Source organism: Embiotoca jacksoni, unplaced genomic scaffold, assembly GCF_022577435.1.
Source record: "Embiotoca jacksoni isolate LCO1_2020_lvr unplaced genomic scaffold, fEmbJac1.0.p SCAF_60, whole genome shotgun sequence".
NCBI lineage: Eukaryota > Metazoa > Chordata > Actinopteri > Embiotocidae > Embiotoca > Embiotoca jacksoni.
The window spans coordinates 1,168,163-1,191,396 of record NW_027185415.1 but is presented as its reverse complement, the minus strand read 5'-3'; the positions used below and the strand labels follow the sequence as shown (position 1 = coordinate 1,191,396).

At 47.8% G+C, this 23,234-nt stretch overlaps 3 protein-coding genes across 5 annotated transcripts in view; 1 reads left to right on the top strand and 2 right to left on the bottom strand.

Moving 5' to 3' along the window:
- Positions 1-327: 327 nt before the first annotated feature.
- Positions 328-17,702, bottom strand: cyp17a1 (cytochrome P450, family 17, subfamily A, polypeptide 1). Its single transcript, XM_069174744.1, is given in 12 exon segments — positions 328-1,255; positions 5,543-5,943; positions 5,945-6,098; positions 8,169-8,298; positions 10,425-10,651; positions 11,260-11,363; positions 11,445-11,614; positions 12,878-13,096; positions 14,575-14,661; positions 14,770-15,005; positions 16,290-16,428; positions 16,520-17,702. Coding segments are annotated over 12 exon segments (2,361 nt in total). The 5' UTR covers positions 16,835-17,702; the 3' UTR covers positions 328-1,076.
- borcs7 (BLOC-1 related complex subunit 7) lies at positions 17,696-18,916 on the top strand. Its single transcript, XM_069174743.1, has 5 exons — positions 17,696-17,846; positions 18,225-18,287; positions 18,407-18,450; positions 18,590-18,610; positions 18,737-18,916. The coding sequence occupies exons 1-5, from the start codon at positions 17,715-17,717 to the stop codon at positions 18,786-18,788; spliced, it is 312 nt and encodes a 103-aa protein (XP_069030844.1). The 5' UTR covers positions 17,696-17,714; the 3' UTR covers positions 18,789-18,916.
- Positions 18,917-20,646: 1,730 nt separating this feature from the next.
- The window catches only part of nt5c2a (5'-nucleotidase, cytosolic IIa), a 20,758-nt gene continuing 18,170 nt past the window's right edge, over positions 20,647-23,234 (bottom strand). For all 3 annotated transcript variants that reach the window (XM_069174740.1, XM_069174739.1, XM_069174742.1), the window contains one exon: positions 20,647-22,799. In XM_069174740.1, the coding sequence (XP_069030841.1) occupies positions 22,560-22,799 (240 nt within the window). In that variant the 3' untranslated portion in view covers positions 20,647-22,559. The remainder of the gene's footprint in view (positions 22,800-23,234) is intronic.

Below are 23,234 nucleotides of genomic sequence, written 5' to 3'. Positions count from 1 at the left end.
GAATTGTAACACACTGACTGTAACACTGAACTGTAACACACTGACTGTAACACCGAACTGTAACACAGACTGTAACACACTGAACTGCAACACACTGAACTGTAACACACTGACTGCAACACACTGAACTGTAACACACTGACTGCAACACACTGAATTGTAACACACTGACTGTAACACTGAACTGTAACACAATAAAACACACGTATGAAAGGTCAGGATCCTTTTTTTTTCTTTACCAAGTCAGCAAACATTTTAATACAAAAATATACATTAATGCAGAGCTTCAACAAAGCATTATTTTTTTCAGCACTTCTCAGGTCACAGAATAAAGTTTGAATTCAAACAGAAACGAGAAAGGTTGATGAGACATCTCAATGTTGATGTGATTCAATGCTAACTGGAAGTGAACTCTCAGTCCAGTTGTTTGTTGGGTACTTTGAAGTGTAGCCTTGAATAATACTCCTCCTGTCCCTCTGACGACACTGGGAGAGATAACATCTTCACTTTTCTGTGTTTTCACTCAGATTTTTTCATGACAGAAACTTTCCAAAGCCAGAAAAATGCTGTTGTGTGGGCGGAGCCACAGATGTCCTTCTGTACCTGTTCTGTGACTGCAGAGACTTCTGTCCTCTGTGTTCTTCAACAAGTGTGTGAAGACGGGGGAGACGATTGAGAGTGAAGACGAGACATTGGTTTAAAAAAAAAAAAAAGACTGGATAATCTTCTTTCAGAAACACACGAGGACACTGCAAGCTTTCTGCTCACCACAGTCATCATCAGCTGAAACTACAAATTCAAACATCAACAACACAGAAGTGTAACTCCAACTCAAAAAGTGAAATATGGAGAACAAGAGGTCAAAGCTGTGGATCCCATCACAGCAGGGCGGTCGCCTCAGTGATGGAGCGAGCGCTCGTCAGTCGGTCTGATGCTCAGTTGCTGTAAACACTCGATAAAAGCACACATTAGTTTGAGTAACTGATGTCACGTTCAGACTCCTCCAGCACCTCATGGAGGTTTGTGACCCAAAGATCCCGCGGATGCATGTGGGAGCAGGTGGAGTCGGCCGGCCGTCAGGAGAGCGGGCAGCCGGCCTCCTGATGCTTGGCCAACAGGGAGATCCTGGAGAAGGTCTTGAAGCAGCTCGCACACCGGTACTTCTTCACCTCGGAGTGGGTTTGGAGGTGAGCTCGCAGGTTGGACCGGTCGGCGAAAGCTCGGCTGCAGTGGAGGCACGAGAACGGCTTCTCTCCTGGAGAAGGAGCACACGGGATGCACGATGGCGTTCAACAAACCCTCTGACCAATCACAAGCACACAAGAACTACACCACATTTAGACGGACGTATTACCCTGTCCCGCCTTCATGTCCTCCTTCTGAACAGGGCTGCTGTGTACGGAGTCTTCCGCACAAAATACTAAATCAAGGCCAGGAGACAAGTTTCTTTCTCCTCTCAGTATGAAGTTCACTGCACCTCCTTCAACTGTCAGTCTACCAACTATAACGTTGATAACATCCTCAAAGTCAGCATGTTGCCAACAATATAATCCACAAGCTGTCAATATCGTCGTTAATGCCTTTTACTAACAATAATCCTTTACATCCCTTCATTACAGCTGTTTAGTTAACTGAGTGGTTGTCAAACCTTGTTGTTAGTGTAGTCGATGACATATTTAAAGGCTACTATAGACACTGTACTAAGTATTAATACACTGAGTGAGCAAACGATTGCTTATTATTATCGTAGCATAAGACGTTTTATCGCGGCGTTGAAACTATTGAGAAAGACGTCGGGGTGTTTTCTCTCTGTTATCTGATCACAGTGTGTGTTTTCACTGAGGAAAACTACACGATCGTTTTTTACAATCCAGCTGCACGTGATGCTTTATACCGATCACATCCATATCTGTGATCGATTAGTCAGACTGGCTGTTGTGGCTACGCTAACAACAACAACTCTGGTCCAGCTGTGATATTTAGTTTGAGCACATCGAATGTACTGCTATTAAAGGAGCAGCAGACCACCAGAGAGCTGCAGCTGCTGCAGTAATTTGTGTTTCTTTTGGGGTTTTTGGTGACTCTAAATATGTTAAAAAAAATAAATTCTCTCTCACCACCAGGAGACTGCTGACAGTGATCCCAACATTTAAACACCAATCAGCCAAAGACAGAGAGAGACAGAGGGACATAGAAATGAGGATGTTGATTTGGAGAACGGTTGGTCCTGTGGACAGATTGTGAGATGGAAGTAAAAGCTTCTCTCTGGTGCTCTTCTTCATCCTGCAGGACTTCCTGTCCTGGAGGAACTTCCACAGTTTATCAGTGAAGTTCAGGAGCGTCTCTGCAGCCTGAAGTCTTATCTGACTGTTCCTGACACATGTCGCATAGAGCAACATCATACATATTGTTCATACATGTGGTGTGTGCATGTCATATCTGTCCCTAAAGCTCCTCCCACTCAATTTGTGTGTCCACACACAGCATGTAGTGGGAACCTGTTTGTTGGACAGTTAATGTACGCTGGACTGTTTTAATTAATCTGACCCAGAGTGCAGGTCTCCACTATTTATCACGGGACATTCTCGAAATCCTCACAGGGCACCGGAACCGTCCTGGTGGAAACAAGGTCAGAGATTTGTTTTAGTTACTAGTATGACCAATCAGCAACCATCAGTGATGTCACCTGTTGGTTTGTGAACATTATGAATCCTCCAGTTCAGATTCTGTCCGTCACCATCTTGTTAGTTCAGAGCGGTTTGGAGCAGGAAGTGACCATATTTGGACGAGCTGGGGGAGGAGCCAGAGGTGGATCTGACCAATCTGATTGGAAACCTGACGATACTACGTCCCGCCCACCGATAGCTGTAACCTGACTGCACCACAGGCCTGTCAATCAAACAGACACGCCCCCAAAAACAGGTCTTCTTGAATCTTCTTTTCTAATGAATGAGGGATTATTTTCAGATGGACCTCCAGAAAACTAATAAGAAGGAGTGACTTTAGCTAACAACACCGAGATAACTGATGGACACATTTTATTCACTTTGGATTTGATGAGAGAAGTTGAATGGGAGTCTATGGAGCCGGAGGCTTTTTGGAGCCGACCTCTAGTGGCACTCGCTGGTATTGCAGCTGAAGACATTTCTGCATCAGAACCATTTTTATTAGAGCTGGAAGCTACAAACACTTTTGTATACATTCTGTGAGTATGACTACATTTCCCATAATGCAACCAGCATCGTCTCCTCCCATTCCCATGCCTTTCAAACACCTGCCTGCACTTACACTTTGAACACAGCTGCCTCTTATACATTTGTAATCTCTAAACCCAAAATGAAATAGCACTGATGACATCACTATGACATCATCAGATTTATTCCCTCACCCGTGACAAAACTCCTCCAGAAACACAGGTGCGTGTTGGACTGACAGGTGTGTGTTGGACTGACCTGTGTGTGTTGGACTGACAGGTGTGTGTTGGACGGACTGGTGTGTGTTGGACTGACAGGTGTGTGTTGGACTGACAGGTGTGTGTTGGACGGACTGGTGTGTGTTGGACTGACAGGTGTGTGTTGGACGGACTGGTGTGTGTTGGACTGACAGGTGTGTGTTGGACGGACTGGTGTGTGTTGGACTGACCTGTGTGTGTTGGACTGACAGGTGTGTGTTGGACTGACAGGTGTGTGTTGGACGGACTGGTGTGTGTTGGACTGACAGGTGTGTGTTGGACGGACTGGTGTGTGTTGGACTGACCTGTGTGTGTTGGACTGACTGGTGCGTGTTGGACTGACCTGTGCGTGTTGGACTGACCTGTGCGTGTTGGACGGACCTGTGCGTGTTGGACGGACCTGTGCGTGTTGGACGGACCTGTGCGTGTTGGACGGACCGGTGCGTGTTGGACTGACCTGTGCGTGTTGGACTGACCGGTGCGTGTTGGACTGACCTGTGCGTGTTGGACTGACCTGTGTGTGTTGGACTGACCTGTGCGTGTTGGACTGACCTGTGCGTGTTGGACTGACCTGTGCGTGTTGGACTGACCGGTGTGTGTTGGACTGACCTGTGCGTGTTGGACTGACCGGTGTGTGTTGGACTGACCTGTGTGTGTTGGACTGACCTGTGCGTGTTGGACTGACCTGTGCGTGTTGGACTGACCTGTGCGTGTTGGACGGACCTGTGCGTGTTGGACGGACCTGTGCGTGTTGGACTGACCTGTGCGTGTTGGACGGACCGGTGTGTGTTGGACGGACCGGTGCGTGTTGGACTGACTGGTGCGTGTTGGACTGACCTGTGCGTGTTGGACTGACCTGTGCGTGTTGGACTGACCTGTGCGTGTTGGACTGACCTGTGCGTGTTGGACTGACCTGTGCGTGTTGGACGGACCTGTGCGTGTTGGACGGACCTGTGCGTGTTGGATGGACCGGTGTGTGTTGGACGGACCGGTGCGTGTTGGACTGACCTGTGCGTGTTGGACTGACCTGTGCGTGTTGGACTGACCTGTGCGTGTTGGACTGACCTGTGCGTGTTGGACTGACCGGTGTGTGTTGGACTGACCTGTGTGTGTTGGACGGACCGGTGCGTGTTGGACTGACCTGTGCGTGTTGGACTGACCGGTGTGTGTTGGACGGACCGGTGTGTGTTGGACGGACCGGTGCGTGTTGGACTGACCTGTGCGTGTTGGACTGACCGGTGCGTGTTGGACTGACCGGTGCGTGTTGGACTGACCTGTGCGTGTTGGACTGACCTGTGCGTGTTGGACTGACCTGTGCGTGTTGGACGGACCTGTGCGTGTTGGACTGACCGGTGTGTGTTGGACTGACCTGTGCGTGTTGGACTGACCGGTGTGTGTTGGACTGACCTGTGCGTGTTGGACTGACCGGTGTGTGTTGGACTGACCGGTGTGTGTTGGACTGACCTGTGCGTGTTGGACTGACCTGTGTGTGTTGGATGGACCGGTGTGTGTTGGATGGACCGGTGCGTGTTGGATGGACCGGTGCGTGTTGGACGGACCGGTGCGTGTTGGATGGACCGGTGCGTGTTGGACGGACCGGTGTGTGTTGGACGGACCGGTGCGTGTTGGACTGACCTGTGTGTGTTGGACGGACCGGTGTGTGTTGGACGGACCGGTGCGTGTTGGACGGACCGGTGTGTGTTGGACGGACCTGTGCGTGTTGGATGGACCGGTGTGTGTTGGACGGACCTGTGTGTGTTGGACGGACCGGTGTGTGTTGGACGGACCTGTGCGTGTTGGATGGACCGGTGTGTGTTGGACTGACCTGTGCGTGTTGGACTGACCTGTGTGTGTTGGACTGACCTGTGTGTGTTGGACTGACCTGTGTGTGTTGGACTGACCTGTGTGTGTTGGACTGACCTGTGTGTGTTGGACGGACCGGTGCGTGTTGGACTGACCTGTGTGTGTTGGACGGACCGGTGCGTGTTGGACTGACCTGTGTGTGTTGGACTGACCTGTGTGTGTTGGACTGACCTGTGTGTGTTGGACTGACCTGTGTGTGTTGGACGGACCGGTGCGTGTTGGACTGACCTGTGTGTGTTCGGATGTGTCCCTGAAGCAGCCAGGGTCTGGAGAAGGCTTTGCCGCACAGTTTGCAGACGCAGGGCAGCGTGTGCGTCCGGATGTGCATCTTCAGCGCTCCCAGGCTCACGTATTCCTTCTCACAGAACTTGCAGCTGAAGAACTTCTTGCTGCTCCACTCGCACCGCAGCTGCTTGTGTTCGGCCAGGCCCGGCAGGCTCAGGCACTCTTTACGACAGTCCGCGCACTCGAAGCCGTCCTGGCTGCCGTCGCCTGGAGGGACGGCCGGAAAGAGGGCCAGGAGAGGGAGGGACGGGGGGAAGGCGCTGTCCGTCCGCCTGTAGTTTCCTGGGACACGCTGGATGTCCAGGTTCACCTGGGGACAGGGCGCAGCGGGCCTGGGGGCCTCTCCAGGGCTCCTGTCTAAGAGGGAGGGGGGGGGCGGTGTTTGGAGGAGACGCTCTGAGAGACAGAGGACAGGAGAGACTCGGGGCTCTCTGCTGTGGCCCCGGGGACGGATGATGACGGTGCAGCAGAGGGTCTTCATGGGTGCTGCGTGGAGCCTCTGTGAAACAAACACATTAAGCTCATTATAGTTGAACAGATTTCTCACATGCGACTTCAATGCTGAGTTTTCTGGGATGATTCCTTCAGGAAGAGATGAGACAGAAACTGCACTTCCACCTACAGTCACTGGGAGCTGGTCTGTTCGGGAGCAGCAGAAACAAGTAGTGAACTCAACATCGTCGTACTGTATGATCACCTTTTACTCCAGAGAGAACTCTATTTACATCCAGCAGTTACACAAAACATCACTTTTCATTTGGGGTCGTGGGGTTCATGTTTGTGTCCACAGGATTAATAAACTCCTCAGAGAACATCCAATATTGGATGGTGGTGATCTTCGGGCCTTCAGGCAGCACTGCATTAAAAACACACTATTCTGGAGTGGAAATCACTGCATGGGCTCAGGAACACTTGTGAAAACCATCGTCTGTGAACACAGTTCATTGCTGCATGACGGCATGAAAACACTTTTCTGGACAAAACTGGAAGAGTTTCAGTGACTTCACATCGGACCCACACACCTGCTGATGGAGCCGACTACCTGAAGAGGATCTAATCCACATCTGTTCATTCATCACAACTAGGGTCAAATGTTGAAGTGTTTTAATGCTGACAGATGTGTAGCGACTCTCTGAACCAACCAGGTGCGTGCAGCAGCAAGAGAGCCACAGACTGGATATAAAAGAGTTCGTAGCTTCAGGTCTGTAAAATGGTTCTGATCCAGAAGTGTCTTCAGCTGCAATACCAGCGAGTGCCACTAGAGGTCGGCTCCAAAAAGCCTCCGGCTCCATAGACTCCCATTCAACTTCTCTCATCAAATCCAAAGTGAATAAAATGTGTCCATCAGTTATCTCGGTGTTGTTAGCTGAAGTCACTCCTTCTTATTAGTTTTCTGGAGGTCCATCTGAAAATAATCCCTCATTCATTAGAAAAGAAGATTCAAGAAGACCTGTTTTTGGGGGCGTGTCTGTTTGATTGACAGGCCTGCGGTGCAGTCAGGTTACAGCTATCGGTGGGCGGGACGTAGTATCGTCAGGTTTCCAATCAGATCGGTCAGATCCACCGCTGGCTCCTCCCCCAGCTCGTCCAAATATGGTCACTTCCTGCTTCAAACCGCTCCGAACTAACAAAGATGGTGACGGACAGAATCTGAACTGGAGGATTCATAATGTTCACAAACCAACAGGTGACATCACTGATAGTTGACGGTTGCCACGAGCACCGAAACTCAAAAATCAGACAAACAGTCCACGCATTCTTACAGGAGTTTATAACACACACGCGAACAAACAAACACACAAGACGACACCATCTTTAAAAACCGGAAGGAAACGTGTGTTATCTGACTCCAAACTAAGTTGACTCGGTTCGACCGACTTCCATCACAAACTGAATATGATTCCAGTCGTACAGCAGCTCCTCTCTCCTCTATTCTGATGGTAATGTTAGTTCATGGCTGCAGCGGGCGGGGAGGAGGGTGGGGGGGGCGGCTCAGGCTCACTTTAAGGGCTGCAATGGAACAAACACAAAGCTGGAAGGAGGGATTTGTGGGTAGGAGCCTGGAAGGCCGCTGGGAGGCTCTCCAGGCTGCTTAATGGGGCCCTTCTGCTCTCTCAAGGACCTGCAGACAAAGCTGCAACTCTTTTGCTGCGGATTTTGCACCTGCTAAACACAAAACCACATTTTAGTTTGTGGCCAGACAAATCTGTCATTTCCCTTTGTATGCAGCATCATGTCCTTCACATCATTCCTTAGAGAGCTAAACACAAAATCCGATGTGATAAACTTGAAGTGGAATAACTATAAGACGACTACAAAGTCCAAAGACTTTCCTTCAAAATGTTTGTTTTTCATCTCAAACGACACCAAAACTCTGTTTACATCCACCTTTATTATCATCACTGTTATTATTACAACTTTAAGCTGCAGTTCAAGCATTACAATGTAGAACAAGTCAAATATGGGCAACAGGCTCTTTGAACACCTCTTTATTTGACTATGTTTTAATAGGAACACTTGAGTGTGAAACTTCACCTCCGTTACATCTCCGTTACTCGCGCGCTCTTACCGTCCGTCTCTGCCTTCAGTCTTCCGTAGTTCGGTTTCTTGCTGCCCTGCTGTTTCTTCACTAAGAAGGACCGCGGCATGTCGTCGCTCGGTCCACGGCCGCCGGTTAACGGAGGCAGCTGTCGCCGGTGCTGTGGGCGGGAGAGTGCTGGAGTCCCAGCGGCGCGCGACTGTATGTGTGTGTGCGTGTCTGTCCGTCTGTCCGTCTGCGGCCCTCGTGCGTTCTCGCGCTGACTGCAGACCGTCAGGTGTGAGCCAAAGGGTCGCGCGGGGGAATTTCCATCCACGACAGTGTCAGACCAATTAAAATGAAAGGACAAGTGCAGGGGGCGGGCCCTGCTTGTCAATCAGCATACCCCAACAAAACAGGTGTATGAATGGTGGCAGGCGCTCACTAAAGCGCCCCCCCCCCCCACTCACTCACGGGGCAGCAGGGACACTCTTTGTCTGATAATAAATAAAAAGTGTTCACAGCAGCACTTCAGACAGCCTGAATGAACGACTGATGGATGTGAAATCTAAAAATCAAATGCAAATCATAAAGTTCCTCCTGAATTCTGCCTTTAATATGAAGACAGCAGATCAGTGTTGGGAAACTGGTGAGGCCTGTTGACCAGAACCAGGCCTACAGACAAAACCAGACTTTTAGAGACAGAATCAGACCTACAGACAGAACCAGAGTAGAACAATTGGACTGAAGTACAGTTTTTAAGTTACTTCAACTTTATAGCAAGAAAACAGCAACCTCTGTGGCCACGAATGGTAATTACAAGATTCTGGTGCATTAAATTTTGCTTCTCAGCTGTGACTGGGTGAGGGGATGAGCACACGGCTACCTATACTCTGAGAGTCTGGGATCATCTGCATAACAAAAGGTCTTTTCTCCATGTAGTAAGAAAGTAACAAGATAAATGTCCAGATGCAGTGAGATCAGTGCATGAAAAGGCCGTAAGCTGCAGCTGCTGCAGCAACGAGGACATCAAGAACTGACACCAAAGTCACATGATAAAACAAGTGAATCACAGCGAATCAGACAAGTCAGTGTCTCCACCACAGACTGGATATAAAAGAGTTCGTAGCTTCAGGTCTGTAAAATGGTTTCGGATGCAGAAGTGTCTTCAGCTGCAATACCAGCGAGTGCCACTAGAGGTCGGCTCCAAAAAGCCTCCGGCTCCATAGACTCCCATTCAACTTCTCTCATCAAATCCAAAGTGAATAAAATGTGTCCATCAGTTATCTCGGTGTTGTTAGCTAAAGTCACTCCTTCTTATTAGTTTTCTGGAGGTCCATCTGAAAATAATCCCTCATTCATTAGAAAAGAAGATTCAAGAAGACCTGTTTTTGGGGGCGTGTCTGTTTGATTGACAGGCCTGTGGTGCAGTCAGGTTACAGCTATCGGTGGGCGGGACGTAGCATCGTCAGGTTTCCGATCAGATCGGTCAGATCCACCGCTGGCTCCTCCCCCAGCTCGTCCAAATATGGTCACTTCCTGCTCCAAACCGCTCTGAACTAACAAGATGGTGACGGACAGAATCTGAACCGGAGGATTCATAACGTTCACAAACCAACGATGACATCACTGATGGATGATGACATCACTGATGGATGATGATTGGTGGCATTAAAAAGATTTTGAAACATGTTGTTTGAAGTTTAAAATACTTTCACTATCTTTTACACCACTCTGCACTAGTTTAAATAGTTTTTAGTTGTTGTTCAGACAAAGATTTTACATTAAACACCTGCAGGGGAATGTATGTGTTAAATGTTATAGAATAAAGATGAAATGGTTCCACACTTGTTACCTCACTGAAGACCAGTGTCTGTTTTGTCTGTCATATTTGGCATTGTAACAGTGAACAGAGATACAACCTCTCTCATGGTTTCATTCTCTAATATTTCACCAATAAGCAGAGCAAACGAATCTGTGAGGGGATGTGGTGAAACATGGTGCAACAGGCTCTTTTATTTATCTTCCTCTCATGGGACAAAGCTCATAATCACACGTTAAAATTAGGAAATGACAGCCTGCCCTCCGGTTGGTTCAATTATGGCATCTCAGAGCCCAGATTTTATTTCATAAATAATGTTCGTTACTGTGTGTGTTACACTTCAAAGAAATAACAATAATAAAAGTTCTACATACAATAAAACATTAAAATGTTCCGTGCACTGCTGCATGGCTGATCTCCTAGCTGCAGCCTCAACGGGCCGGGCCCGTGTGTCTCTCCCAGCCGGGTCGGGGCGTGGCGTTCACCTGGTACTTGGCCGGCTGCAGGACCACACCAAACTTGCCCTCCAGACTGGGCAGAGGGTGGCCCGGCGGCACGGAGAGGGTGAAGCGCTGGAGGATCCAGGACAGGAACAGGAAGAGCTCCATCTTGGCCAGGGACTCGCCCAGACACACCCTGACCCCGGCGCCGAACGGCAGGTAGCTGGATGACGGGATGGTCAGACCGGAGCCTTCGGGGTTCAGGAAGCGGCCTGCAGGGAGAGAACAGCAGGTTCAGGTTCATCTCGTTCTTTCTTATATGTACCACATTTAAATTCATATGTTTCAGCCCCAAAACAATGGAGCTGAATGGAACTGGAACAACGTGGATTTTCAGAATAAAAGTCCCCACCAGGTGGTCTGGATTCTCCTGAGAGACACAGTGCTGCTGCTCAAAGTTATTACAGAACCTAAATGAGTGAATCAGTTGGAGAGTGAGAAAGTGAGAGTGAGTGTGTGTGTGAATGAGTGAGTGAGAGAGTGAATGAGTTTTCAAATTGAAAGCTCTCTATTGATTAATGCAGGTTTTGACCTCGTCTTGTTTAATATGAGCTCCATAACTTCTGTAGTTGAATTCTCTTTGATTGTAATCAGGTGAAGTAAGGTTGAAGTTGTATCAGGATCCAGATGTTTTCCTGCATCAGATCACCAATCACACAATAATGAGGTGAACATTCTTTTCACTCCAATAACAGCAGTCAGAGACGTCTTTTTTCTTTCTACCAGCATTAATCAGGTTCATCACTGAGTCCAGTGACGAAGGGCCCTCAGCCATGATGTGTGGAGCGTCGCTCTCCAGGATTCAGAGTTCTGCTCTCACCCGGGTCGAAGCGCTGCGGGCTGCTCCACTCCTTCTCGTCGTGGTGCAGAGACCACAGGTTGATGATGACGCGAGTTCCTTTCTTCACCGTGAACTCCCCGACGCTACAGAGGAGACACAAACATCCCGGTGAGGAGCGTAACGACGGCTGCTGACGGGGTGCGTCACCGCAGCGTTGAGCGTACCTGGTGTCACAGAGCGCCACGTGGGGGATGAGCAGGGGGGCCACGGGCCGGATCCGTAACACCTCCCTGATGGTGGCCTCCAGGTAGGGCAGGCTGCCTCTGTCACTGAGCTGGGGGGAGCGGGCCCCCCCCACCTTCCTGTCCAGCTCGTCCTGGATCCGCCTCTGCACCTGAACACACACACACACACACACACACACACACACACACTATTTTGACATGCAACAAGCTTCATGTCTGCGAGTTCTGTGCTTTTCACATACTACATACATGAGCCATAAAGCCACTCTTCATAGGAATTATTAATAACGTGGATAAAAGAGAGAGCACACCGGTGGGGCTGTTGAAACTAAAAGACTTCATTGAGTTACACATATTAGTAGTTATGCAGACGGCAAAAAGCAGGATGTCACCAGGAAATGGAGAAAAATTGTTTGTTTTTGAGTTCAGACGATGAAGACCAGCAGCAGACGTCTTTAAAGCAGATGTGTATTTCAGTAGCTGAAAAAAATACCTCTCAGTTAAAGAAAGAATGATTCTTTTATATGAAGACGTGTTTCCTTCACTGACGGTGAAGTATTGTGAGCGTCTCCTGAATGGTTGTACGTAGCTGTAAGTGAACAGACCGTCTATCTTTTTCTGTCGTTAATGTTTTGAGTAAGAGGTGGGTAAAACAAGATGTTTCTTCTTGCTGCTCCTTTTCTATCATGGAAGGTATAAATAAGAATTGAGTTTTGATGGTAAATCACTTTTCTGTTTATTTTTTTCTAGAGAATTTTGTGCATTACCATGAGCAAAATAAATAACAATGAAATGAAATATGTGGTGTGTATTTGAATAAATCAGCTGTCTGGACAACCTGAAAGAATTTCACGCTTTAGAAACACAAATTAAATGTTCCCTCATGAGCTGCATGGTTTCCATGGTTTCTATGACTTATGGCAGTTTCATGTTCCTGTCAATCAAACAGACACGCCCCCAAAAACAGGTCTTCTTGAATCTTCTTTTCTAATGAATGAGGGATTATTTTCAGATGGACCTCCAGAAAACTAATAAGAAGGAGTGACTTTAGCTAACAACACCGAGATAACTGATGGACACATTTTATTCACTTTGGATTTGATGAGAGAAGTTGAATGGGAGTCTATGGAGCCGGAGGCTTTTTGGAGCCGACCTCTAGTGGCACTCGCTGGTATTGCAGCTGAAGACACTTCTGCATTTTTCAGACCTGGAAGCTACGAACACTTTTCTAAACAGTCTGTGGTGGAAAAAGTGAAAACAAAATAAAACCAATGAAGAACTTCCATCTATTGGAGTTCACAGCAGCTTCCTGCTCTGCGCCATAAATCAGAGAGTTAAACATGTTGCAGACGAGACAGAAGAAGAAGAGTGTGGTGACGCCCTCTGGCCTCCCGCTGCTGCTCCAGCCTTACCTGCGGGTGGTGGATGAGGTAGGTGACCGCCCATTTCAGCACGGTGGTGGTGGTTTCCACGCCGGCTCCGAAGATGTCTCCCACGGTCATGAGGAGGTGATCCTCGCTGAGGCCCACCGACTCGGCGCTGATCTCTGCGGTGTTGTTGTTCTCAGCGCTGCGTTTGGCTCGGAGCAGAGCGTCCAGCAGGTCTCTCTGCACGTGGTCACTGTAGTCTGCCTGAAGGGGGGGCGGCGGGTATGATAATGATAATGAGATAATGAGGCAACTCAAATGACCTTTTAATCATTTTGAAACAACAGAGCAGAACACAGCAGGAGAGAGCAAACACATTTTAACCTTTCTTAAAAGGGACCAATCATTTACTGCACTCACAGCTCAGCTGTCTCTGGGAGGCCGAAGAGGAGCGATAAATCACAGCACTGCACACACAGTGTCACAACGAGTATTCAAAGACGCCGCAAACACTTCGACCTCGAGTGCGACCAACGAACATGTCGGTGTCTCAGCAGCAGGACGGCGAGCGGCTGAATGCTGCTCACAGTTAGGAAGAGACTAAAACATGACAACAACAAACTAAATAATGAACCAGAAGAAGTTCGTCCGCCCTCACAGGACACACACAGATCTTCACTAACTAACTAAAACAAGTAGATGCGAAATAAAACCACCACTGTAATGAAGAATCACTGTAAAACGATTACCACATCAGCAAATAACCAAACAAAAACTATTTTAATAAGTTTCATTTAAAACCACAATAAAACAGTATGTGTTGCTACATTTCCTCGAGCACACTAGAAATACTTTTCCTGGCGAACTCGCACTGCAACGTCCAGAAGACTTCAGTATTACAATTCACACGCTGGCATCAAACTCTTAAAGCATCACACGTTTCCTCCGGCCTCCTACACAGCAGAACTAAAGCCACCGCTCACACCTGATCTGTTATCTGTTAGCTCATCCACCAATCACTGAGCAGGAAACAGAAAACAGGGAAACCCACAGGTACCGCTCGTTACATCGCACTGCTGATTCAACGTCACAGAAAAACGCTGCATCAGTAAATTCAGCTCAATCTCTTCCAGTACAGGTGACTGCAAAAACCCTTCCTGCACAAACAAACACATACAAACTCATCAGATGTTCCTCAACATGCACAGGAAGAACCAGGAAGAACCAGGAAGAACCAGTTTTGTATACTAAACTTTGCTCCCCGTCTGGTCATGCAGGTAAACTACAAAGATGTTTGATATCAGCTGTTCTCCTGTCACTCATGTACAGCTGGTCATACAGAAAGCTGCTGCTTTCATATGATCAACAACATTTCGTTGTTTTGATAAATTACTCTTGATTTGGAGGTAACTGCTGAAAACACTTTAATTCATCTCCCAGATATCGATCATGAATCTTTCTGATGCCGGCAGCGTTTCGATCTTTAAACCCAAGACGGAACCGCTGGCATCACCTCAAACGTGGTGGATGACAGCTCAGTGCTGGAGGACCGTCCTCTGATACGGCAGGCAGACGAGGTCATGAAACATGACAACAAAACTCTGTTTCAACTGAAATAAATATAACTTACTTATTAGAAATGAATATTTGAATCGAATGCACAGAAACACAGATTCCTGCAGCTAACTTGTGATTTGAGATTTTCCCCAACAGGTCATTAGAACTCAAACTGCAGATTGTACCTTGTGTTCATCGTATTTCTTCTGCAGAAGTTTGTCTCTGATTGAAACACACTGCTTCAGAAGACGAAGGTCTGCGTTGGGAAACATCTGCAACAAGGACACACAAATATACAGAATCTGTTCTCTGTAAATACATTCTAAACATCCAGATATCTGAGGCTGTAAAGAAAGAAGCCGGATCTCTGCATGTCCCACCTGTAACCAGGGGAAGACGTCCACCAGGCTGTCCTTGGCCACCGTGTCCACGATGCCTTGGCTGTAATGCAGCATGGCCTCGAACTCGGGGTCTCCTCGGCAGTAGGACGAGTTGAAGCAGAGCGAACAGATGACGTTGGTGACGGCCCGGGTCAGCTCCGGAGACAGATCCAGGGACAGTCCGCCGGCCGCGGCCTCGGACAGGACGGAGCACAGAGACTGGGCCTCGGCGTGGACTGAGCGGGACAGAGGACACCTTCAGTACCGACTCACACTCACTGCAGCACCACACGGACTTAACGCAGCCATTAAGATCATTATTCAGAGCTCCTCCTGTTGGAGTGACGTTGGATCAGAACCGCTGAGCAGGACTCGGACTGATGAAGGTTTATGAGAGGTTTCCATCTTCAGGAGGAACCGGAGGGCCGGACGCATTAACACTCTTAACTTACATCTTTTTATCCCTGAAAGTCCCAAAAACACAGAATATCAGCAGGCGTGTTTCAAGATGAAAACCTCCACAGAGCGATGAGGATGGCGCTGAAAGAACTAAACCAAAGAATGTTTTTTAAGTATCATGATAATAATGATAATAAATATAATAATAATAAACTTTGTAGACCACCTTTCATACAAGAAATTCATGAAGTTTTTCACATAAAAGAACATTTAAAAATATAGAAGAGAAATCAAATGCATAAGAAGAGATAAAATGCATGAATTAAGAGCAGCTAGTTAAAGGTTAAAGCAAAGAGATATGATTTGAGCTTTTCTTTTCAAAAGTATGTGCTGAGCTGGTTCCTCTGATATCTGCAGGTCGTTTGTTCAGAAGCTGCCGAACCTCCAATAAACCGGCAGCAGATGAACTCACAGTTAACCAGAGTTAACCAGAGAGTTCGAGATGTGACTCGGCTAAAAGTAAAAGATGTCACTAGGCAGAATGACGTGTGTCTGTGTGAGATTATATTTCTGGAGTTTCCATATAAAAATTAAAAAAAGATTACAGATGTCTTCGTGCACATCACAGCAGCTACAGTCTGATTTTATAGACTGATCACATCATTTTTCACATGAAAGATTAATGAAGTGGAATAAAAGCTGTGAAATGGGATCAGAAAGTAATAAAACAGGGAGCTCTTTATGGGAATCTTCTTCAGCTCTTCTTTATGGCAGCAAAGTAACAACACTGACGTAGAAACAAACGGTCTGAACTCTTTCCACGATCCTCCAGCACACCTGCATTCATCCTGCCGCTGCCCTCCAAAAAACTTCTGAGAATCTTTTTGGGTTTCAGACTGTTAACGTGGACAAAAAGGAACGATTCAGTTTTGTGATCATGATCAACTTGAAGCCACATGGGGGAAAAACTGCTTTTCTGAGATCTGTGCTGGTTCATGCTGCTCGTACACATTCACACGTTTCACAGCGACCGCTTCACAGAGTGAGCTGACCTGCTGCAGGGAGGAGTGAGAGTGCTGAGAGGAATCCTGCAGGAGGAGACGGGAGTGAAGTGTACTCACTGATCTTCTCGATGGAGGCCGAGCCCTCTCCGAACATGCACAGAGCTCCGTGGACGATCTTCCTGTGGAACCTCCAGGTCACGCTGTAGTCTCCGAAGGCGATGTCTTTCCCGTCTCTGGTCAGGACGTCTGTGGTCACCTTCATCACAGAACAGGACAGGGATGGAAGACAGACAGAGATTACTACTGCGGCCGCGGACCAGAGGACACGTTCTCGGAGCGGTACCCACAGTTCTGGGTCTTCCTGCAAACGTCTTCCCCTTCTTCAGCAGGACTTCTTTGGCGTGCACGTGCTGGTTGATGACGATGACGCTTTGGGAGCCCATCATCAGAGAGTACGTCTGCCCGTACTTCTGCTGCAGCTCTTTGAAGAGCACGTGAGGAGGGTGGGGGCTCCGCAGACTCAGCAGACTGCCGATCAGAGGGAGCGCTGGGAGGCGGGGGGGCTCCTGGGGGCCACGTACGGACATCCTGAGCTTCAAATGCAGCGCCAACAAAGTCAGACCCACGACCACGAACACACAGAGACACAGAAACCAAGCCATGTCCGCACGAGAGGGCCCCGACAGGGTCTGCTGCTGCAGACTCAGCCTGCCAGAGAGGAGCTGTGCAGGAAGGCGCCCAGCTGCTGCAGGGACGCGCTTTTATGCTACAACTTCAATGCCACATCCTTGACTCTGAATATTTAACAACATGAACAAGATAAGACGCTTGACTCAATGGACCCTTGCAGGAAATCATGAAGAGACATGTCCACAGAGAGAGAGAGAGAGAGAGAGAGAGAGAGAGCAGTCAGCAGCAGCACAGGGCTGGATTCACACAGTTCACAGGTCCCTGGATTTTACTGGAGGGATGAACAAAATGCAGGTGAACATTTCAACATGAAGCATGTGATCAGTTTGTAAAAGGTGTCACACTCAGATAAAGAAGTTTAAACTTGCTGCAGCCACAACAGCTGCCCAAAACACAGCACAATGATGCAACTCAATCTGCCCTCTTCTAAACATGAAACTGCATTTCATTGATCACACCTTGTCAGCATTAAAAATAGAATCCAGGAACATTATTTTACATATAACAGTTGTTGGTATTTCTGAATTTACTTCAGTGAAATCAACAGTAAGGTTCACAATTTGCAAAATATCAATATCAAATTTTTCCACTTTCAGCTTCTATTGAATAGTTGAAACGCTTTATAGATGTATATGATTAAATGAAAATCTATGAAATACTAAACCAGCATTAGAGACTGATTCACTGCATTCAATTATAGAAAAGACGGAGTCAGATGTAATAACTGCACGTGATCACATCAGTAGAGTTGTATGAGTTATGAAGAGAAATCAAAATCTCGTTTCGAGTGTGCTTCACGCGCTGCGGTGTTTTTTGTCCCTTCCCGCGCACCGTCGCCGATCACAACAGAAGATGGCTGCCGCGGACTCTCAGCCGCGGTTCGGCCAGTCTGTCAAAGGTCTCCTGTCCGACAAGGTGGGCTCCTGCAGCGGGGACGTGATCGCGCTGACCCGCCAGGTGCTGAAGGGATCCCGCAGTCAGGAGGTAAAGCGGATTTAACAACAAACACGGGCGAGCTGATGCAAACATCCTGATACTGGTTGACGCGGATACAAACCGGAAACACCACCGGAACAGGCATTTTTGTTTTCAAAATAAAAGCATTGCCACCACACCCAACATCATTTTTATTGACAGCATCAGAAAGGATTTAATTCTGAAAATGAAGCTTAGTTCTGACTTTGGTGAACTTGATGCTTCCACTTCTCCTTTTTAATTAACGCTAAACATTGAACGCACCGCGAAGTCCGTTTTTATCTATTTCTTTTGATCTATTTCCCCTTTTTTCTGTCACTTTATGCCGAATCTGGAAAAATCCCTGGCAGATTTATTGATAGTAAACAATGCTGGTGTCTGTTTCAGCTTCTCGGCCAAGCAGCCAGAAACATGGTGATTCAGGAGGACGCCATCCTGCACTCCGAGGACGTGAGTATCAAAACACCTGTGATGACGTAACGCGTGAGGGGGAGGAGCCGAAATGCGTGAGAGGTGACGTTGTCTGACGTCGTTTTCCACGAGCTACATGATTGTCATCTGTCTTCCAGAGTCTGAGGAAGATGTCCATCATCACCACGCATCTACAGTACCAGTGAGTGTTAGTCAGCTGGGACACCCTGTCAATCATCACGTTAATAATAATAATATCACAGAGTGGTACTGAAAAAGCCTGTGTGTGTGTGTGTGTGTGTGTGTGTGTGTGTGTGTGTGTGTGTGTGTGTGTCACTCAGGCAGGAGGCCATCCAGAAGAAGTAAGTCTAAACACCACACATTTTTATGCTGACATGGAAACGGTTGACATCACAGTCTGGGCAGGGAGACACAACACGCACCGATGACGTGCACTCACTTTGCTGCTCACTGTCTTCACCCGGCAGCGTGGAGCACTCCAAGAACCTGCAGGACCAGCTGAGACACCTGCTGAAGTGACGGAGGAGGACGGAGGAAGACACGCCGCCCTGAGGGACACACACACACACACACACACACACACACAGATGTGGGACACTGAGTTCTGTTAAATGCTTTGATCAGTTGTAATAAATGAAATGATTCAACAGCTGGTCTTGAGTGGTGAGAAGGTTCAGGATCAGCTGTGAGAGGGGAAGAGGAAGAGGAGGTGGAGGTAGAGGAGTAACAGACGGAAACATGTCTCCCATCACAACACAGAGGTGTTCCCTGATGTTTGAAACTACAGTTCTGCTTTCAAGTGATCATAATAATAATAATGATAATAATTATATGTTTCATTTATGAAGCGCTTTTCAGGTTAAAATGGTCAAAAACAACATGATAAAAGTAAAAACAGATGCTCGGTCTGGTTCGGGATCTCATTTTATGAGCACTCGTTTGAGAACAGGAATGAAAGTAGGATTTTCTCCACACTGGAATAAGATGAATAAGAAACCTCGTGTTTGGTGACATCGGGTCGCCCCGGCCCGGCACTTTCATTGAAGACGCAGTGTGAGCAGAGTGCATCAGCACGTACGGCGTGTTGCACACACGGAGAGCTGCAAGTGAAGCGAAGTGTTCCATGAAAAATCCTCCTCGGCAGAGCTCCCGTTGGCTCAGCATCCGTCCTGATAAGAAGCAAAAGGACAAAGTTATCAGCAGGCTGAAGGCCCGACAGCTGCTTGACCCTGACGGCGTCCCTGAGGCCGCCTGTTACCTCACGCTGCACGTGTCCCGCCGCTTGCTGACCGCCGCCTCTGATCCGATCCAGGTTCACTTCCTTCTGGAAACGCTCATCTCTGGAAGTGAAGCGCTGCATTCATGACTTCATTGTTCTGGTCGTGTGTGTGTGTGTGTTCAGGTAAAAAGGCGATGTCCTGGTTCTGCTGTGATGTCACTCACAAAGCGTTTGGACCTCAGCTGTGTCTTCAAACTGGCTTTAAATAGAAAAAAGAAAAAAAAGCATCTGAATGTTCTCACGTCAGTTTCAGACTCCCGTTGACCTCTGACCTGTATCTGACCCGTGTCTCCGGGTCAGAGGATCTGTGAAACCTCACCGCTGCCTGCCTCCTCAAAACCTTGAGTCTAAATAATGGTCTTCCTCTACGACAGCACGTGTGTCTTATCAGAACCTGACGTCTGCGAGGACGCGGGTCCAAGGCCGGAGGCCCGTCAGGGAGTTTCTCACATCTCGGGCCTCTCGGAGCTCTGCAGCCTCCTCTCTCGTTTACCGAAGCGTGTTCATGCATCCACGCAGGAAGGAGCGTCCCGTCAGACCGGTGTTTGTGTGGGGACGATGGTGACCTCTCCATAGACGTCCGGTCCTGGATGAAACAGTGAAGTGTATTTTGTCTTTAGATTTGGGTGAACTGAGCCTTTAATTTCATTCCCTCCGCTTCGACTGTTCCTGCAACAGTTTTGATTAAGTGTCACAGCTCCACAGAGACTCTGGGCCTCAGCAGCTCCCCCTGCTGGAGGCCCGTCGCTGCTCCGTCACAGCCCTGTGCTCCTGTAGGAGGTGACACGTTGCTCACCTGCAGCCTGACGTCCTCCTGCTCTGATGCACAGAAGTGATCTGATGGGAACGATAACTCGGCCCTGAACTCCGTCTGCAGGACACATGACTGCATGAATGAGCAGGTGTATTGTAAACCTTTAGTTTATTTCTTCTGGTTTGCCTCCTCAGTTTTTCTGACGCTTCTGGAAATGATGTTCGCTCCAAACGAGTCTCAGCAGTAAAGAAACTCTCACATCTGATGAGACTCTGAGACAACAACATACCACAGCTGACATGGAAACATGACGACCCACAGATGGACACGCTGCCACACAACACTGGAGCTTCATGAAAAATCAAAACTTTACTATCAGATCAGGAAATGTATTACAGACATCAGAACAGCCACGAATCAAACCGTCTCCTCTACAGCACAAAGGAACTTCTTAAATTAAACATCAACACATGCATTAAAATGTTGGTATGAGTCAGTAAACAGTCAAACTATTATCAAAATGTAAGCAAGCTTTCAGAGCAGCTGATGAGCACTTTGACAACATGTGAAATCAGTGGATCCTCACTGAAACACATCCGACCTGCAGCCAGGAGGAGGAGAGCAACAGGTTCATCGAGCAGGACGGAGCAGCTGCAGCTCATTGGCTTCATAAAACACAACCTGCTGCAGTCTGTTCACCACAGGTCCTTTAGTCACACAAAACCTCAGCAGCATAGAAACACAGCCGACAGTCCACCTGGTGAGTCCTTCAGTCCTCTGTGGACACCGTCACCGTTTACACTTTCATTCATCACAAGTTGGACTCCTTTTCTTCCTCTGAGAGCAGACTTCACACTAGAGCGACTCACTATCACCTCTGGTGGTACAAAGAAACATGACAAGACAATACTTGGATGTCTCTGGTGAAACGTTAACACTGCAGTTTTAAACTGTAACCGTACTTATTCCACCTTTAAATGACCTAACGTCTCTGTCAGTCTGAACCTTTCATCTGCTTCCATATAATTCACATGTCAGGCTTCAGATTAAAGACATGTAAACTCTTTATGAAGGACTCTCACTGCAGCTCCAAGCAGTTAGAGTGAGATGAGTAAGGCAGTAACCGTTACACAGTCCTTTGTATGTAGACTGTGTTATTTTAAAAACACATAACTTACATGACAGTTAAAGGGCCCAGGTGATGACCGCGGGCCCCCTGGGTCGGTTACACCCCGAGGAGCCTGGGAAATGTGGTCCTCCTATCAACAGTGCGAGGGGAAGTACCGAGTAAATAAAATGGAAACATAAAAAAAGTATGGTCCCAAAAAATGCAGTATGTGACTAACGTGTCAGAGTTGGGAGTTTCAGGGTGGAAATATTCCTTCAGATCAGGAGTCTCCAAGCTTTCTCCCCTCAGAGATACACATGCTCTGTAACGTTTATTCACAGCTGAGCTCCACCCAAACCAGCAGAATCAGCTGTTTTTTTATGTGAACAATAACAAACTGATACTCAAAATACATTTTGTTTATCTAAAATTGAACAGATGTTCCCACAATGCAACTATTTTGTGGCCAAACTGGTTTGAAAAGTATTGATTAAAGTGTTTTAAATTAAGATTTAACCAGAAAAAAAACTTTCTCTTCGATTGGGACTGCCTGCCGAAAATATTAAATTCATGTAATAAAAAGAGTTTGCAGTTTTGCGGGCACGTCGCAGGTCGTGTTACAGTCCTCTGATCTCTGTGTCTCATGAAGGGCGGAGCTTAACCCCCGCCACCCCCATTACTTTGAGACTGTCTACTCGCTAATCGATCGTCGTTCTCTATTAAAAAATTTCATAAAGTACACTGAAATGGATCGCCAAATGTACCTGAGCGGCCCGACAAAGTGAGTCTATCTGTGGGTCGGAGACCCCGGCTGCAGGGCGAGATGAACCTCTTTGGTTGTGCGTGTTTCACAGGCATGCAGGACGGAGCAGCAGGGCAGCGAACAGCACCGATGGCTGACGGCCGAACAGAAGCAGCAGCAGAGAAAGGACCGCTGAACGAGACGGACTTCTTCACCTGAATCTCACTACGAACACACAGGAATCCAAACTCACCTCAGAAATCTCTTATACCTGTTGATTTAGAAAGAGCACATAAATCTACAGCAGACCTGCAGCTGTTCTGGACCTGATGACCCGACAACGCTGCAGATATTCACTAAACTTTCAAACATTCAGACTGGATGGGAGGGAAAGGCTGGTGTTCCTCCTACTCTTCCTCCTCCTCCTCTTCCTCCTCCTCGTCATCATCCTCATCGTGGCAGTGGGTGATCTCCTGTGGGGGCTGGGGGAAGAAGTGGGGGGGCTGGATCTCGCTGATGGACCGGGTCAGCTGGTGCCGTTTGCACTCCTCCTTGAGGTTGAGCTCGTGGCGGTTGCGCGTGGCGAGCGGCGACTCGGTGTCGATGATGCTCACATGTGCGTGTTCCACCGTCGACTCGTGAGGCATCTGGGGGGAGGAGGGGTTTAACGGGAGGACAGAAATCAGTAGGAAGCACTCGAACCGGTCTCCATGACAACATTTTGTATGCTCACAGTACGAGACATGTGTCATCAAGAATACTTGGGAGTCTAAATAAATAATTTTAACCTCAATAATATGAAACTTTATGCAGCAAGTCCCCATAAAATGTTGGAACCAATCAGCATCCATCAGTGATGTCATCAACCATCAACCATCAGTGATGTCATGATCTATCAACCATCAGTGATGTCATCATCCATCAGTGATGTCATCGTTGGTTCGTGAACGTTATGAATCCTCCAGTTCAGATTCTGTCCGTCACCATCTTTGCTAGTTCGGAGCGGTTTGAAGCAGGAAGTGACCATATTTGGACGAGCTGGGGGAGGAGCCAGCGGTGGATCTGGCCGATCTGATCGGAAA